Source organism: Macrobrachium nipponense, chromosome 4, assembly GCF_015104395.2.
Source record: "Macrobrachium nipponense isolate FS-2020 chromosome 4, ASM1510439v2, whole genome shotgun sequence".
NCBI classification, from domain to species: Eukaryota; Metazoa; Arthropoda; class Malacostraca; order Decapoda; family Palaemonidae; genus Macrobrachium; species Macrobrachium nipponense.
In genome coordinates, this window is record NC_061100.1 from 19,567,219 (window position 1) to 19,585,507 (window position 18,289).

At 39.4% G+C, this 18,289-nt stretch overlaps 1 protein-coding gene across 1 annotated transcript in view; it reads right to left on the minus strand.

Annotated features, from left to right (window-relative positions):
• Positions 1 to 4,947: 4,947 nt before the first annotated feature.
• Positions 4,948 to 18,289, minus strand: part of LOC135210750 (neurogenic locus Notch protein-like) — a 118,967-nt gene continuing 105,625 nt past the window's right edge. The window contains exons 5-12 of the mRNA XM_064243579.1: positions 17,564 to 17,742; positions 16,397 to 16,570; positions 15,842 to 16,053; positions 15,035 to 15,165; positions 9,094 to 13,351; positions 8,655 to 8,778; positions 7,695 to 7,940; positions 4,948 to 7,410 (exon numbers count right to left, since the gene is read on the minus strand). Of these exons, the coding sequence (XP_064099649.1) occupies positions 5,968 to 7,410; positions 7,695 to 7,940; positions 8,655 to 8,778; positions 9,094 to 13,351; positions 15,035 to 15,165; positions 15,842 to 16,053; positions 16,397 to 16,570; positions 17,564 to 17,742 (6,767 nt within the window). The 3' untranslated portion in view covers positions 4,948 to 5,967. The remainder of the gene's footprint in view (positions 7,411 to 7,694; positions 7,941 to 8,654; positions 8,779 to 9,093; positions 13,352 to 15,034; positions 15,166 to 15,841; positions 16,054 to 16,396; positions 16,571 to 17,563; positions 17,743 to 18,289) is intronic.

Here is an 18,289-nt window from a genome sequence, read left to right on the forward strand (position 1 = left end):
TTGGCATGAGATTTCAAATGTACCTTTCTTGCACAGAGCATAGGGAGCTACCTGATCCATCTCCCCAATCATCGTACCCTATGATCAGAAGAGTTTCATGGAGACCATACTTCACATGACAATCTCTGTAACATCTGTGAATACAAGGTCAAGACAGTTGCTCCAACTTGTGTGGGTTCATTTATTAACTGCTCGCAACCAGAAAGTGGGAAAATCTAAAGAAGCAACACCATGATTATCTGTGGCATTAACGGAGCTCAGCCATTCAGTGTGATGAGGACTGTATTCACCAACAAAAATGAAACAAGTTTTGGAGTCAGTTTCCTGAACTGTTGGTATTCTGGTAACTGGTAAGCAAGAAACCATAATTAAATGTCGTCCAAATCAGGGTTCCTATAGTTGGCAAAAACTAAGATTTATTACTCTTCCACAGACTTTAGCCTCCTGTGTTTCATGACATCCACACTCATACTGGCCTAGGAGAAGTGGAGAAACCCTCTCTTATACACTGTATTACACTGGCCTTTGGAATTTACACAAGAGTAAAATGAGCTTCTTAACCTTGGAATCAACAGTTCTCAAATATTTTGCAAATCAGACAAAAGTTTCAGCAGACATGAGTTTCAGAACTAAAGATACCAACAATTACTGTAACAGCATTTGATTACTTTTTATTCCTATATAATCCTCAGATGTTTCTGCATAATATCATATATTTCCATGATAAATTGTGGAACAGAATTACGCTCAGTATATTGTCAGACAGCGGCAACAACATAAAACAAAGGAATATTTGTAAACATAAAAAACAATAACAGGAACATCATTTACTTTTAAGATGAAAATTTCAGTATATGCCCTTAAAAAACAAAATGGTTCCCAAATTAATCTCGTCAACTAGGAGTCAGCACACCCTGCAATGACGACAAATACTACTACAGATTTGCCAGACACTGAGGGAAGGACACTGGTGATGGTTCTAAAAATAGTAATGGATACAGAAAGAGGTAATCAAAAGGAAAAGGCGACCTCCTGATAAACCACCAGGCATCCTCAACCTTTCTATTAAGCTTGCCCTTAACACCATTTGAAAAACAAAAGGAAGAGGCAACGGACATTAAAGTGTGCTTCAGTATACCCAAAGCCAGGGAACTCCAATAGAAGACCGTGGTACAAAGGCTATTCAGAGGCCTTCCAGAAAATATGCTGATCAAGCTGGTGAGTCTCCTAAACAGCAAAAAAGGAGATAAAAAAAAAGGACTGGAAGTGTAAGTTGTTCAGAGTTGTCAAGTAGTGTTAACTGTCAAGATATGTAATGAACGTGCCAGACTATTCAAAGTTGGTGTAGTCATAGTACAAAGTCTGACCAGATAGGAATTCAAGAACATACTACACTGGCCAGTCTTTGAAGGGACCATATCCGGATATTCCAATTTTCCTGGCCTTCTGCTTAAACTTAAAACTTCAATACATACATATCTCTATTCTTAACCAATCCTTTAACCCTTTCAATTCTCTTTTAGTTCATATTAGTACCACTATTTCTGACTTTGCTGGAATAGTGTTAAAAGTGCCTTTTATAAAACTTAAAAACTATGACTGCTTATTGCTACATCTGCTCATCCTTCTTACCACTGAAGAAGATTTTTTCAGGCCTATTTTTCACTTGTGGTGACGTGCGATAAACGAATCATATGGTTATTATTATTTTAAGGCTTCAAAAACAGTATTCCTTATCAGTGTGACTGCTTTCCTGCTCATCACAATGAACTATGCAGTAGACAAAGCCATAATAATACAGTGTACTGTAGGCTATTTACATATACTGTATTCAATGTGTATTAAATATCTAGTGATTAATGTTGTTTTGAAGAACCAGCTCTATACATAAAAGCTGTTTGGTGAAACTTTTCATTCAACTATTCCACAAAGCTAAGCAACCCATTTCTTTAGAAAACATTTAAGAGAACACATTTTCATGCTCTAAACACTACCTAACTGTTAACAAGGGGTGCAGGCTCTTTTATCTTCATGTATTTACCACATGTACACACATGAACTATCACGGTAGTACTCAGCAGTATACCTTCTCTCTCTAATCAACCCTGCATACTAGCTTAATAATATAGATACAGTGGATGCTCAAACATAACCTAAATACCAACCAGCTTCACACCTCTCCTTACCCATGATAGTCTACAGTCTACACAATAACCTTAAGCTAGTTTACAATGTGGAATTTAATTTTTTACAGTTTAGTTAATTTAATGTAGCCTTTTGAGAAGTAATCTCAGTCTTAAATGCTTCTTGTCTTCTCTCTCATTTACTGTTTGGTGCCTATTCAGCAGCTGTTCAGTTACCTGCAAGAGCTCCCCACTACCTAACGACTCTTACGGGCCACTGAACCATTACTAAGCAGGGCCACTTCTATTTAAGGAGATGACAATCAACTTCGTTGTGAGGATTAAGTTTTCCCTAATTGATGTTCGTACATATATTGAGTGGGGTATGAAAAGCAAGTGTGGACCTCTCGACTGGCTGAAATAAAGTTTTTCCAGTAAGGCTGGGTAGTTAAAATACCTAATTAACCAAGACATTTTTACCATTATTTTTGGGGATCGACTGTAATTAACCCCAGGGCCTAGTACTAAACATGGAGAAATACATGCGACACCCCAATCCCTTGTGGTTGTCACATTAGCGGGAATCTTCCTAGCAGTCCGTGCGGAGTTATTCACTTTTCCACCCAAAGTCAGCTTGGCCTATATAGTACAAAAATTCTCTTGCCTCGCTACTGGCTTAATTTACCTGGGGACATCTTCAATCAACCAACCTCCATAGGAAAAGGCATTCATAAAACCAAAGATTACCTTTACCATAAAACCAACAACTACGATTACCACGAAATCACCACAATTAGTAGGCTAACTATTCCTGCTTTAATTCACTACTAGTATTGTAATAATCAGGGACAGTGTTCTAGCTAGGTGACTCCATGATGTGGGCATAGCCTATGCTTTCCCTTATAAAATTACCCTAGTTCTCTACGATTTGTGGCATTACCTCACTAGAAAATTGAATCTTCATTTACCCTTACATACCTTACCGCAGAGGATAATCCGTGAATTAAGTCTACGCTGAATTTATGGACAATTAACTAGTGATGATAGGTCTCATTCGCCTACACTTTGAGTCTTTGACCTCAGGATTAACGCAAGGACTATCAAGCATACACAGAGTCAATACCGTGGAGTGGCAATCACCCTGGAGATCGTGTGACTTCCGCCGGCCATATTGAAAGGTGTCGGTGATCTTAATATTATAATGTAAAGACGAAGTACTGCGTCAACTTTGCTTTTTTACTGTGATTAGTGTGCAAAAGTGCTTGTTTAATTAATATATATGTATGGAATATAGAATTTAGGCCCATGGGCAAGGGATGGGACCTATGACTAAATTGACCATTACTGTGAGATATAGTATTTCAAACTATTTCTGTTCTGAGGTTTATTGTAGTTGAAGTACAGAATTTAGCATTCTAATCCCTATAATCTCAAACATTTATTTATTTATTATTTTATTTGTACTATTATTATTATCATTGATATTATTATTGTTATTTTGCTATCATTACTATTATCATCATCAGAGAAAAATTACCATGCAAAAACAGGTTGACTTAAACACTCCAACCATTGCGGTCAAGGTTTAAGCATCTGCTCATGGATCTAAGAAAATCTAGCATAACTGGTTCCTGTAAATTACAGGACTTTCTTTGCATAGTCAGTAGACACTAACTGAACAGTTAATGTACAATCATTAAACAATTAACAATTATTATATACTTACACTCACACTTACATTAACTAAATACTCACTATATCCTAAACAAAAAAATTCTCATTAAACTTTCAGAATGAAAAGAAATCAAAGTGCACTAAGCCCGTGTTTACTTTGAATGGTTACCAGACCTTTCAAGGTGGCTGAAAGGCTCTGCAGTGCTGCCCTGGTGGAAGACCACCGAACTACTTAGTATTGGCATACAGAGAGCATCTCCAGATATTTATCGTCTATGGTATCGAGTTGTCAAGTGTTACACGAGCAGTTCCCTAGCACTCTTGGTCAAATCTTGAACCTCGCAGCAAATAAATTATCATAAGCTGGTTAATTATAATAGGAAAGACTTTAAGTTCATTTCTGTTTTAATTTACATTCTGAGAACAAAATGCAAAGTTGCACTTTTTGCAAAACAGCTTCAAGTAGCATTCAGCAAGTTTATGGTCATTGGGTTAAACAAAACATTAATCATCGAATATTTACACAGAGGAACAGTCGAGGAATCTGGTACTTTCATGGAACAGCAGTTGGATAAAATCATCTTACATAAATTTGTTAACAATAAAGATGAACAATTATTGTAAACTTACTATAGATGAACTTGTTTGTCAATGTTCACAATTAGCATGAGTTCAATTAAGTAAACTTGGGATGAAAAAATCAAAACATTTAAATTAAAAGGAGTATTGACTCTTTCATGGTATCAATTTATATTCTATGGTAGCTAAACTATTTAAAATTTCAGTAATGATCCTTCTTACATCAGGGACTACAGTACTTGCATGTGAAATGATAATAATAGTTCAGGAGTAGTTTTTCTAGCCTAAATTGAATTCATTCATACAAGCATGCCAATAAACAATTGTCCTAGTTCAATATACACTATTTTTACATCCCTTGGGCAGGTTAGGATAATCTCAAAAGTCAGGCTGGGATTTGTGTAAGCAATTAGAGGAAACGTTATTTTATCATCTTTGTCACGTAAATACGATTTTCTGTAACAATAACTGCATGCAGTTTTCTTCAGTAAATACAGTACTTCTACTGTTCAATTTATGGTAGAAAGTACATCACCTTTACAATTCCATGGGGGAAAGGAAACACCATAACAAAAAAAATCAAGTATTTATTTTTATACTGCTTATATCTCACAATGGGGGTCTCGCATTCTCACATTCATCCACAAGCTCCTTTAAGAGCTGACAGGAGTGGGAGCACAAGATACTTAAAAAATAATTTGAGTAAGAAATTTGTTACAAATGAGTTTAATAAATGCAGTAATTTTTCATCTCATGAGTCTGTGTACGGATGAAAGTTTATGATCAAATAAAAGTAGCTGCCCACTGCCTGCCAAATTTAATAACAAATACTTACTTACATGTAAGGAAAAATACTAGTCCTTTTTACACTAGGCACTTTTTCTTGACGCACCTATAAATTTTGTTCATGTCTTAAACAGTTCATTAAAATTTTAAAATAAAGCTGTACAGTCAAATTGCAAGTAATACTTTTGTTCTTATGAAAATAGAAATTTAATACATTAAGGAGATCTGCAAATCTATGTAATTAGCTATTGCCTTACAAATAACCTAAAAAAAAAGGGGAGAAATTAAATACACATTGTCATAAAATTCACATACTGAACAACATATCACATATAATGTGGTCACTGATAATGAACACTGCCTAAAATGACAGAACCACTGTGATTAGTGTGCAAAAATGCTTCCCAAATAATGATCATATCTGATGCATAATGCCAAACGTTTACTACTAGTCAAACTTCATGGCCTGTGAAATGTAATTTAGAAATGCATAATGTTACATGGGTCATTGCAAACGAGCACAACTATCACAGAGTAAGCCATTCGAGATATTTTTCTTTACCTTACCACTACAACTATATTGCAAATTTATTCCACTTGAACACTGTACAAAACGGTCTATGCCGGAATTCACTGTGATAACAGTTTTTGACGGTCCATAGATAATAATTGTACTGACTTGCACGCTAAGTACAGCAGGTCATTGAATAGCACGGTATGTACATAGCAAGGCAGACTTTGCCTAGGCAATTATGGTACACGCATTATTGTACACTAGGGACTATTGGCACATTCTGTTTCTGTCTCAGATATAAATAGAACCTTGCTGGGGTAAACCTAAAGGCTGAGGAGGGCCTTGCTGTTGTTGTTGCTGCTGCTGCTGCTGTTGCTGCTGCTGCTGCTGCTGCTGCTGCTGCTGCTGCTGATGGTTTCCAGGAAACACCTGATGATGTGGAGGAGCTGCAGGAGGGCCAAGAGGAGATCTCACACCCTCAGACCAGTCACTCTGGCTTCTTGGTGATGCTGACGACCACTGGCCAGGTGATTCTGGAGAGGGAGTTGGGAAAACGTCATGTGTATTTTGTGCAACACTATGCTGAGGTGTTGCTTCAACTCCCGAATGTTGTGATGGCGGTGTAGGATAATGAGGATAATAACCACTGCCACCTTGCTGAGGTTGAAGCTGCGGTGGTGGTGGTGGTGGGGGCTGTTGCTGCTGCTGTTGCTGTTGTTGTTGCTGCTGTCCCTGATGCATGTATCCAGTTGTACTTACTGATGGGAATTCAAATCCTGATGTTGCTGTAGCATGTCTTAATGCAGCCATGTGTGTAGGAGAAGTAGGAAGAGCAGGTCGCATCTTCCCTGGAGAAGTAACAGCAGGCAAATGTGGTGACTGTGCATGTTGTGGTGATGGATGTGAATGTGGAGGAGTTGTATGCTGAGGAGGAGACAATGTCTGACTCTGTGGAGAGAAGGAAGCTGGCATGGACTGTTGCCTCTGATGAACTACATGACCCTGATGACCAGGATGTGATTGGAGGTTACCCATTAGGTTTGGTATATTGAAAGGATTATTATCATGGTCCAGTTGTTGAAGATTGTTCATTGATGCTGCAGCCTTCACACATTCCTCATAAGGAGGAGGCTGCTTTACATTTAATTCAGGGAAATGAGGGTTTATCCCAGTAAGCCCTCCTGGGAAGATACCAGTTTCAAAAGGACTGGTTGCAGCATCAAACACTCCATGTGGTGAACCCATAGAATTCATAGGAGACAATTGGGTTTGGGAGTCAACACTTGGAACTCCAGTAGCTTCACGGCTTTTCTTTTTTACACTAGAGCTACGTTTCAATGAAGCATTTCCATCGGGACTAACAGGAGTATTTGTGGATCCACCAGGAAGAGCCATTACTGTAGACTTGGGCCTCCTAGCCTTTGCTTTGGGCTGAGTATTTGTCCTTTGAGCAGGCTGAGGTGCCATCTGATGAGACATTATGGAACCTGGGGCTTGTTGGCAGTGTTGTTGATTCACAAGATGAGAGGTTGTCACCACCTGCGCCATTTGTGGGGATCGTGGGTGGTGTTCTCTTAGCAGCCTTACAATGTCATGATGAAGTCTTTCATTTGCAACATCTTCAGGAAGCCTTTCCATGTTATCAGTAATATCTCTATTGGCAAAATGATCGAGTAATACTTTGCAAGTTTCATAGCTTCCTTCCCTTGCAGCAAGGAATAAGGGGGTTTCATCCTGTAAAAGTAAATAAAAAATATGAGTTTTTAGTGTATGAATACACAATGCCTACACAGCAATGCAGGTAATGATCACTGAAATTTCAGGCTTTGTAATAACAATACAAACTATTTTGCATACACAGCAATGCAGGTAATGATCACTGATATTTCAGGCTTTGTAATATCAATACAATGAAACATACAAAAATCATGAACAACTCTTAGTTACATACCATATGGAAAATACTGACTTTATATTTCTTTCTACAAAGTGTACTGTATTATGATTAAGATACTCACTCTGTTATCTTGGGCATCACGATTAGCACCATGTGTCAGCAAAATATGAACTGCTTCTACGTTATTCACGGCAGCAGCCCAGTGCAAAGCAGTTTTTCCCAGATCATCAGTTGCATTGATATCTGCATCTGCATTTATAAGATCTTCTACCATTCCTTCAATAGCAAGTCGGGCTGCTAATATCAGTGGGGTTGTTCCATCATTCATTTTGGCATTTAGATCAGTTGAACGGTTCCGAAGCAGAATCTGTGGAACAAAATAGACATAATAGTTTGTTGTTCTAAGTTAAAGAACCTAATATTAAACTTCCAGAAAGTTATAATTTCAGACAATAAAATAATATTACCCCTGATAATAAAATGAATACTTGAGTTCTATGATATCCTAACCTTAATCATGGTTTGACACCAATTAATTATCTCAACAGTTCATGCACAGAATAGTATTTTACATGAACTGAATTGAATAGAGAATTTAGGCCGTAAGCCAAGCACTGGGACCTATAAGGACATTCAGTGTTGAAATGGAAATTGACAGTTAAAGGTTTGAAAGGTGTAACTGGAGGAAAACCTCGCACCTGCACTATGAATCAATAGTTAGGAGAGGGTGGAAAGTAAGATGGAGAAAGAATATGAAAGAAAGTACAGTAAAAGGAATGAGAGGGGTTACAGCTAGGGGCCAAAGGCATGCTGGAAAGGACCTTAAGTAATGCCTATAGTGCACAGCATAAGGTGTGCTGACGGCACTATCGCCGCCGCCCCCAACCCCTACCAATTTTACATGTATCGTATCAGTCACTGCAAAGGATGGTTAAAGCCAAATAATACACTTTCAAATGCCTATTAAGCAGTTGCATGACATAAGTTTGAAATATGGTTTGATATCACAGACACCTAAGGAATCTGCCACCAAACACTTTACAGGACATCACTACATTTCTCAAATTGGCCCCATACATACCTGGAATACTCCTTGGGCATCTGCAGCAACTGCAGCATGCAAAGGTGTCCGTCCAGTAGCATCCTGAGCATTTGCATCAGCCTTGGCATCCAAGAGTTTCTTGGCAGCATCAGCTCGTGCATACCTGGGGAAAACATTATTACGTTAACATTGTTGTAGAAAAATTCCATGCAATTTAGCTGTGCCAAAATAGCCAACCAAAAGATTATCCTCAAGGAAAAATATTTATGGTATAAAGTATTTTCTTACACATTTCCATTCTATGAAAAATGTATTAAATAAAGTGTAAACAGAATTGACAGCAAGATGACCGACATCAATCTCTTTCTGTCCACACTACGTATAGTTCTTTACCGGCTGAGAAAATTAATTTATGTCAAATATACTGTATTAACATTGTCAAATTGCTTATTAAAAAGAATAGAGTAAATAAACTGACCTGGCAGCTAAGTGAAGTGAGGTCTCCCCAGTGCGGTCCATTTTTGCATTAAGCTTTGCCCCTTGCTCTATAAGTTCTTGGATAACAGCAGCTGATCCATCTTTGTCATCTTCATCAGTGTGGCTCTCCAAGCCACCACCTCTAAATGATGCAATCATAAGAGGAGTAAGACCCATGGGTCCTTTTGGATCTACTTCTCCTGCCATTACACGTTGTTCTTCTGGTTCAGTCTGTGGTGGAGTCAAGGCCAATAGATCAGGATTTTTTATATCTGCAGCGTCTAGATGTTGTTGCGTCCAGACTCTAGGATCATTTGTATCATCATAATCTGTCAAATGAGTTTGATCCGAGTACCCAGCTTCATGGCGTGAGCGCTTGGTTGGTGGGTGTTCACTGTCATCATCAGACCAGTCACCAATAGGTCCTGAACTTGGCAAACCCCTTCCAATGCCATCACAATCACCTATATCTGGCAAGTGCCTTACAGATGCTCCTTTGTTAAAACTTCTCATCTCTTGGCCATCTGGCTTCCTTCTTGCTGGCTCTGCACTGGTACCTGTTGTAGCAGAATACTTGGTAAAGAAGCCTTCTGGGAACCAGGTAACACCCCGAGAGCGCTTACGATTACTTGTGATAACCATAAATACTATGCCAACCAATACCATTGTAAAGACAATTCCTACTATTATGTATGTATAACCTGGAGGGGGTTCTGGGGGTCCTGTTTCATAGACGGCCCCAATTGGAATGTCACTACCCATCTGCAGCTTATTGGCAGCAATGAAATTAGCTATGTCAGTGACACTCTCAAAGCAGGTATCATCTTCACTGCATCTGCGATTATCTATCTCAAAGTACACTAAAATGCCTTCAACTCCAGTTTCACTGTATTCATAAATCATTTCTTCGCCAGATCGATCACGTTTAATAATTATGTGAACGCCCAAAAGGTTACTCAATTTTCTAATAAAGTTTTTCTTGACTAATTGGAAATCATTTTTGTCTATCTGAACAACAATTTGGAGTTCTCCATTCATAATGGAAGGGGGCTTTTTTTCACAATCAAGCCCATCCCATCCACATTCAGCAACATTGCAACCTTGATCACAATGACCATTTTCATAGTTTCGGATACAGTAGGCATCATAAATTGGATTACATGGTTTAATAGGTTCTCTGCAATCTAATCCATCAAAGAGACAACCTGGATTGTTACATTCCATATTGCAAACGCCATTACCGTACACCGCCCAGCAGTTGATTTCTGACTGGCAGAGAGCCCAGGGGTTTCTTCCTAAAGAGCATTCAAAACCATCATAATCACAGGCATAAGTACTGCATTCAGGGTCACACCTATAGTTGTTTGTCTTCTCATGGCAACGGTTTTCACGACATTTTTCTCTCTCCAGAGTTAAATTTGTAGGTGAACCACCAGAAAATACTCCTATACCACCTGTGAAACCAGGATCTCTTATTTCACATGTCTTTCCATTCCACCCAGGTGGGCACTGACAATCAAATGATGTTATTCTATCCATACATGTCCCTGCATTCCTACATGGCTCCGATTCACACCAGTAAGTACGGGTCTCTTTGGTAACACACTCTATACCATGTAAATATGGTCGACAGTCTTTATTTGGACCACATGGGTTAGACTCGCAGTCATTTGTAGGGAATTCACACGACTTGCCAGTGAAGCCCTCTTGACAGTGACAGGAATAACCTCTTTCATTGCTGCTACAAACACCGCCATTTTGGCATGGAGACTCGGCGCAAAAATCACGTTTACTTTCACAATGCCGGCCCATATAACCTGGACGACAATTGCAACGGTAATCATTAACAAGCTGAACACAATCTGCTGTACCCTCTTTCAGACATGGAAAGGATAGGCATTCATTAACATCACCTTCACATCGAGCTCCAACAAAGCCAGGTTTACATCGACATTCAAATCCACCAACTTTATCAATGCATTTCCCACCATTGTGACAAGCCCCTTCATAACAGTCATTGGTATTGATTTCACAGAGTTTACCAACAGTTCCATGAGGGCATGAGCACTGGAATCCATTCACCTGATCATGGCATACCCCACCATTTTGACATGGGTTATTTGGCTTGCAGTCGTCTACATTATATTCACAATTTGGCCCTTGGAATCCTGGTAAGCATTTACATGAGTAAGTACCTATGTGGTCATTGCAAGTGGCTCCATTCATACATGGCTGTGAATCACATTCTTTAATTTCATGCTGACAATACGACCCTGTATAACCTGCAGAGCAAATACACCTATGTGTATTACCAATATCCTGACATTTCCCATCATACAAGCAAAGTTCTGATGGATCCACACCCTTACTTGCTGCTGCTGTACTGCAGGATACATTGGCCACATCACACAATAGTCCTGTCCACCCACGAGGGCACTTACATTTAAAAAGATTATTTGTTTGTGCACAGACACCATTATTCATGCAAGGCGACTCTGAACACCAGTCTACCTCCCTTTCACAGCGCTGTCCCGTGTAACCATAGCGGCAGTGACATGTAAAGAAACCTACATGATCACTGCAAGTCCCTCCATTCTCACAGGGGTTAGAATGGCATTCATTAATGTGGTGCTGACAGTGAGAACCAGTAAATCCTGACACACATTCACATGTATAATTATTGATACCATCAATACAGCTTCCATTATTCATACATGAGGTCTCCGTGCAATCTTCGTCATTGATTTCACAGTTAGTACCAGAAAATCCAAGGGGACATGTACAGGTGTAAGAATTGACATAATCGTTGCATGTAGCTCCATTCTGGCAAGGGCTAGAATCACACTCATTCAGATCATGTTCACAGTTGACTCCCCCAAAGCCACCAACGCAACGGCAGTCATATTTTCCAATGCCATCAAGACACGTCCCTCCATTCAGGCATGGTCGTAAAGCACAGTCATTAGTGTTGATGGTGCAATCTCGGCCCTCATATCCAATTGCACATTCACATGAATACGAACCGTTTGTGTTTCTACAGGTAGCCCCATTCTTACAAGGAGAAGGAGAAACGCTACATTCATCAATGTCTTCATCACAAAGACGGCCAGTGTATCCCAATTCACAATTGCATGTAAAATCCAAGAAATTCGCGGTAGGAGTACACTGGGCTCCATGTTGGCATTTATTTGGCTTACAGGGATTCATTTTCACCTCACAGTCTTTGCCTGTGAAGGGGAGTTCACATACACATTTATATGAATTCACTAAGTCAATACATGTGCCACCATTTTTACATGGTCGTGTTCTACAATCATCAATGTTTGCTTCACAGTTCCGACCAGAGTAACCTGATGGACAGGTGCAGGTATACAAATTCAAGGCATCAGTACATGTTCCACCATGTTGGCAAGGATTGGATTGACACTCGTCAATTTCTAATTCGCATCGATGACCAGTATACCCAGGAGGGCATTCACAAATGAATCGATTGACATCATCATAACAGGTCCCACCATTGAGACAAGGATTACTGGCACACTCATTGACGTTGGAAAGGCACCGAGCATCATAATACCCAGAAGGGCACTGACAACGGAACCCATTCACCTGATCTATGCAAACACCACCATTGGCACAAGGTTGTGAAAGGCAATCATCTATGTTAGTTTCACAATATCTACCTGTGTATCCAGGTACACAATCACATGTATACTCATCAATACCATCTCTGCACTTTGCTCCATTACGGCAAGGATTACTGAAGCATTCGTTGATGTTAAATTCACAGTTAAGTCCAGCAGTGCCATTAGGACAGTGGCATTTATAACTATTGATGAGATTTTTACATGTTCCTCCATGTTGACAGGGTGTTGAAGCACATTCATCAATTTCAGTTTGACACAGCAAACCTGTATAGCCTGGGCTGCACATACAGGTAAACGAGTTGTTACCATCAACACACGATCCATGACGGCAGGGAGACGAAAGACAGTCATCTATGTTTGTCTCACAGTTTGTTCCAGTAAATCCAGGACTGCAACGACAAGTATATCCAGCAACTAAATCCACACAGGAGCCACCATTCTGACACGGCTGGGATTCACAATCATTGATGTTTATGTCACACTGTCGTCCAGTGAAGCCTTGGGTGCAACTGCAGCTATATTCATTGATGAGATCACTGCAAACTCCATTGTTGTAACAGGGCTTCGAGGCACACTCGTCAACATCAAGTTCGCAATGTTGCCCAGTGTAACCTGGAAAGGACCAAGAAAACTTACATTTACTACTTCTGTTGGGAATTGTTGAAAAATGGAAAAAAAAAGTATAAACTTGAGTGCCTGACCCATTTGCATATTGTTACAGATTGCTTTTTACATTACATCTCTCAAATTTAATGTATTCTCACATCGCTAACAAGTAAAAGTTTAGCATGTGCAACAATTTGTTTTCCTACCCTGTTCATGACTTAAGCATCCAACAGTTTGACAAGTAAGAAATCAAATTAAAGAGGTTTCTATGTACTCAATTTCCATTTTCACGGGAGAATGGACGTTCATTAGCCAGCATTTCTTCACTTATTCACTGAAAATACTAAATTTCTCTGATTAAATCAGGTTTCTTACAACGGTCAAAGACAAAACCTCATCCTTGTCATAATTCTAAAAACATAAATTTCACCATTTCATTATGAATGAAAAGTAAACAAGTTATAAGGATTATGGATATGGGAACAACAATGTAACGCCATTCATTAATTGTCCTTAAAGGATAAGATATTTTTCTTATATAAACAAAATTTTACAACCTGTAACTCCTATATTACCATTGACTCTTGTACAATGAAAGAGTGCAACCATATTGCCATGAAATGTTAAATGAGGCAACCAAGGTTGATCTCCCACTTTCGTAACAAGGTCCAAAGTGTCACACAGCAACCCCCTTCCTGTTTGTCTCTGTCCAGCTTAAAAACATGAATAAAACACAACAGCCTCTAACATTACATAGTCATACAGAAGTGACCGCTGGCATCAACTCCCAAATACATCTATGTGCATGTAATTAGAAAGCACGAGACGAGGGAAGTCTTTCTTCCACTTACAGCCTCCACCAATGAAAACAAAGGAAAGGTGCTGTGGGTCCTTTTCATTGGTTTGCCGATCTGAGAGGTGTGGAGGAGGGAGGGGGGGATAATGGGAGGTCCAAGGAAGGGAAGGGTGGTTGGGTGGGTAATTGGCCATGCCCAGGGGCAAAGTCTGTAAGCAGGATGTGGGATGAGGGCAGGCTGGCTGGCCTGGGAAGGCTCACCACTGACTTCCATACCTACCGGCTGCTGCTGCTGCCGCCGCCTGTTACCACTAGGATTTGATGTGCTAGATAGGACTAAAAGACAGAACAAGCCTATTTCCCATAACCCCTACTGATGTATGTAAATTTCGTCGCAACTCACAAGTTGTAAGCTAAGCAAATCTTTTAATTCCGGCAATTACAGGGAATAACTGATAAGGAATATCTAACCCTCTTTGTCTTGAAAAGGTAAATCATGTTACTTTACCTCCTCAAGATAGCTAACTGACAATGGATATGTACGAGGCCTAATAGGTCAGTTTATATAATTCACCTTATACAACGAAGTCAACCAATATGTTTCAACTACCAGGCAGTGTGTATCACAGCATTCCTTTTATGCACTCATTAAGATCGCTTCCTATTGCACGGGAAGCGTGTTCTGTAACTCGATCTCTTTTTTTTTTTTTTATTGTTACTAAAACTAATTAAAATGGAATGAGTAATGACAACCTGTCTGAACCTTAAAGAATGGAAATTTGCAAAGATCGGGGAAAAGGAAACTGGGAAGAAGAGGGAACTTTCCTTCATCAGGCAAAAGCTTGTCTCACTTCGGAAGGGGTAAAAAAAGGGTAGGGAGTTTCTTCACTCACCTGGCATGCACACACATCTGAAGGCACCGCGTTCGTCCAGGCAGGTGCCCAGATTGTGACAGGGATTGCTCTCGCATTCGTTGATGTTGATCTCACAACGGGGTCCCGTGAATCCCTTGGAGCAGTCACACCTGCAGGAATAATCGAAGTCTTCAGTGAATTCGGTCATGAAGGCAAAGATGTAGAAACGTTTCTAGAAAAGAACATCCAATTGCTGACAGATATTATCTTAGAAAATAACATATTCAACTTCTGAGGGGAAATATTTGAGGAAATGATATATTCAACTCCTGAGAGAAAATATTTGAGAAAATAATATATTAAACTCCTGATAAGAAAATATTTGAGAAAATAATATATTCAACTGAGAAAGAATAGTTGAGAAAATAATATGTTCAACTCCTGAGAGAAAATAGTTGAGATAACTTAAAAGAGAACATATTCAACTGCTGATAGAAAAGGTTTCAAAATAGAACACAATCAATTGCTGGCAGAAAATATTTGAGAAAAAAGGGATATGAAACCGCTATAAAAATCAATTTGATTCACTCGTAAAACCAATATATCCCAATCCAAAAAAAAAAAAATTAAATTAAATTAATAAATTAAAAAAAAAAGGTCCGGAAACGTTATAGTAATGCATATTCAGAACAGACAAACAAACTTATGCCACAACTTCCTTGCTTTCCCATCTTTTGATTGTATTTAACTGGTTTCCAGAAGATTATCCTACTGTTAAGACCGAAGGTTTGTTAGCTATGTTAAAAGTACAGATTAAAATTGAGCCATTTCGAGAAGGTCACGTACTTGAAGGAGCCGGGCGTGTTGACACACGTGCCGTTGTGTTCGCACGGAAGACCTTCTTTGCACTCGTCTATGTCCTCCGTGCAGTCGACACCTGTATACCCCGTCGGGCAGGTGCACAGGTACCCGCCATCTATAGGGGACGTGTCACACATCGACCCAGGATGACACGGGTCGCTGGCGCATGCGTCATCCAAGTGACACAGAAGTCCAGTCTGCCCAAACAAAGATGAAAAAGAAGTTGTCATTAAATCAAGAAAAAATTGCATTTTCGTCGCGTTCTTTGCAATATAGCGACAGAATATAGGTACCTGAATGTTCTTGTATTCTCCCCAAAAATATGAATGGCTTTTTATCATTATACTGAAAAAAACACAAAAGTTACACTTTGCTACTGTCTTCAAAATTACTACGACAGAAGATCAGGTCATCTAGATGTGTCTACATTTCCCGAACAGCTCATTGTGCACCGTTTCCTTAAACGTGCACAAAAAACCACAATTTGTCATATTAAAAAAATAGAAGTTCCTTAAAACGAAACCTTATCGAAAAGCTTACCTTGCCCTGCGTACACTGGCACAGGAAGGAACCGACCCTGTCGATGCAGGTGGCGCCGTTGAAGCAGGCGGCGGCCGTGCAGTCGTCGATGTTCTCGGAGCAGTCCTCTCCCGTCCACCCGTTGACGCAGATGCAGGAGAACCCGCCCTGGGTGTTGGTGCAAGTGGCCCCGTTCTGAGGAGCAGAGGAAATGATGAGAATTCTTCAGGTAGGTCCTACATGAAATCACAAAACGCAAAGGCGAACGGCCTTTCCCCCCGCCTTTTTTTTAAGGATTTGTTTCAATAACCACTCATTTAGCCCCGTAGGAGGGTAAACTGCCACTAGCGCATCTCACGCGGGGCACTGTAGGCATCATTTAAGGACTATGAATATAATCCTTAAATGATGAGAATTCTTCAGTAGGTCTGCTACATAAAATGACTAAGGGCAAAGGCGAACGGCCATTTTTTTTTCTGAAGGATTTGTTTCAATAGCCACCCATTTAGCCCTGTAAGAGGGTATACTGCCACCAGCGCATCTCCAGCGGCGCACTGTAGGCAGCACTTAAGGTTCTTTGCTGCAACCCCCTTTCATTCCTTTTACTGCACCCCCGTTCATATTCATCTTCTATCTTACTATCCACCCTCTCCTAAGAAACTGTTTCGGCGCAACTGCTTTGAGGTTTTCCTCCTGTAGCATCTTTTCACTGCTGAATGACCTCGTTGGTCCCAGTGCTTGGTGTAAATTTTTCATTCCCACCCATTCCATCCTGATCACTGAGGAATGCGCATCTCCTTTGCACAATAATAATAATAATAATAATAATAATAATAATAATAATAATAATAATAATAATAATAATAATAATAATAATATTATTATTATTATTATTATTATAACAATAATAATCTGCGCAATAAAGAAATATTTGGCAAACATATTATTTTATCTTTACACTATTAATAATAATAATAATAATAAATAATAATAATAATAATAATAATAATAATAATAATACGTAATCACGTGTGGAATATAAATAAATTTCTAAAGTCACATCTGGATCGAACTCAGGACTCCAAAAAAAATTAATAACTAAATAATAATTATTCATCCAATACCACAGGAAAATAATAATTATTATTATTATTATTATTATTAAGAAACATGACAAGCACTACTGACCTTGCAAATGGTGGGGCGGAGGGCGCACTCGTCGACGTCCTCGGTGCAGTAGGGCCCCGTGACCGTCGGAGGACAGTCGCAGGTGTAGGTGTTGACGCCGTCGAGGCAGGTGGCGCCATTCTGGCACTTGTGGTTGTGGCAGTCGTCTATGTTGAGCTCGCAGTTGTGACCTTTGAACCCTGAGGGAATCGGACGGGCAACGACCCACTTGTTAATATGGCGGCGACTCAGGTCAGTCGGAGGTCAATTCTACTCAAGATTAATAATAATAACTGATAACTTAGGTTGTTAATAATAACAACTGATAACTTACGTCGGTTCTACTAAAGTTAATAATAACTAACAACTTAGGTTGTTAATAATAACAACTGATAACTTACGCCGGTTCTACTAAAGTTAATAGTAACACATAACTTAGGTCAGTTCCACTAAAGATTAAAAAATACAACTAATAACTCAGGTAAATTTTCTTACGATTAATAATAACAACAGATAACTTAGGTCATTCACACGTTAATGCGACTTAAAATGATGAATACTTAAAATGATTAAAGACAATGAATGAAACGCATACATGGATTCTACAGGTTAAGCACGTGACCCGTTCTGTTATACAAGATGCGGGTTCGAGTCGCGCTACGAACGTACCAGGATTTCTTCGTTTTATTCTTGATCTGGATCTCAAGCTTTGTAGAGATGTACGACAAGGAATCGAGGCGTTAAAAG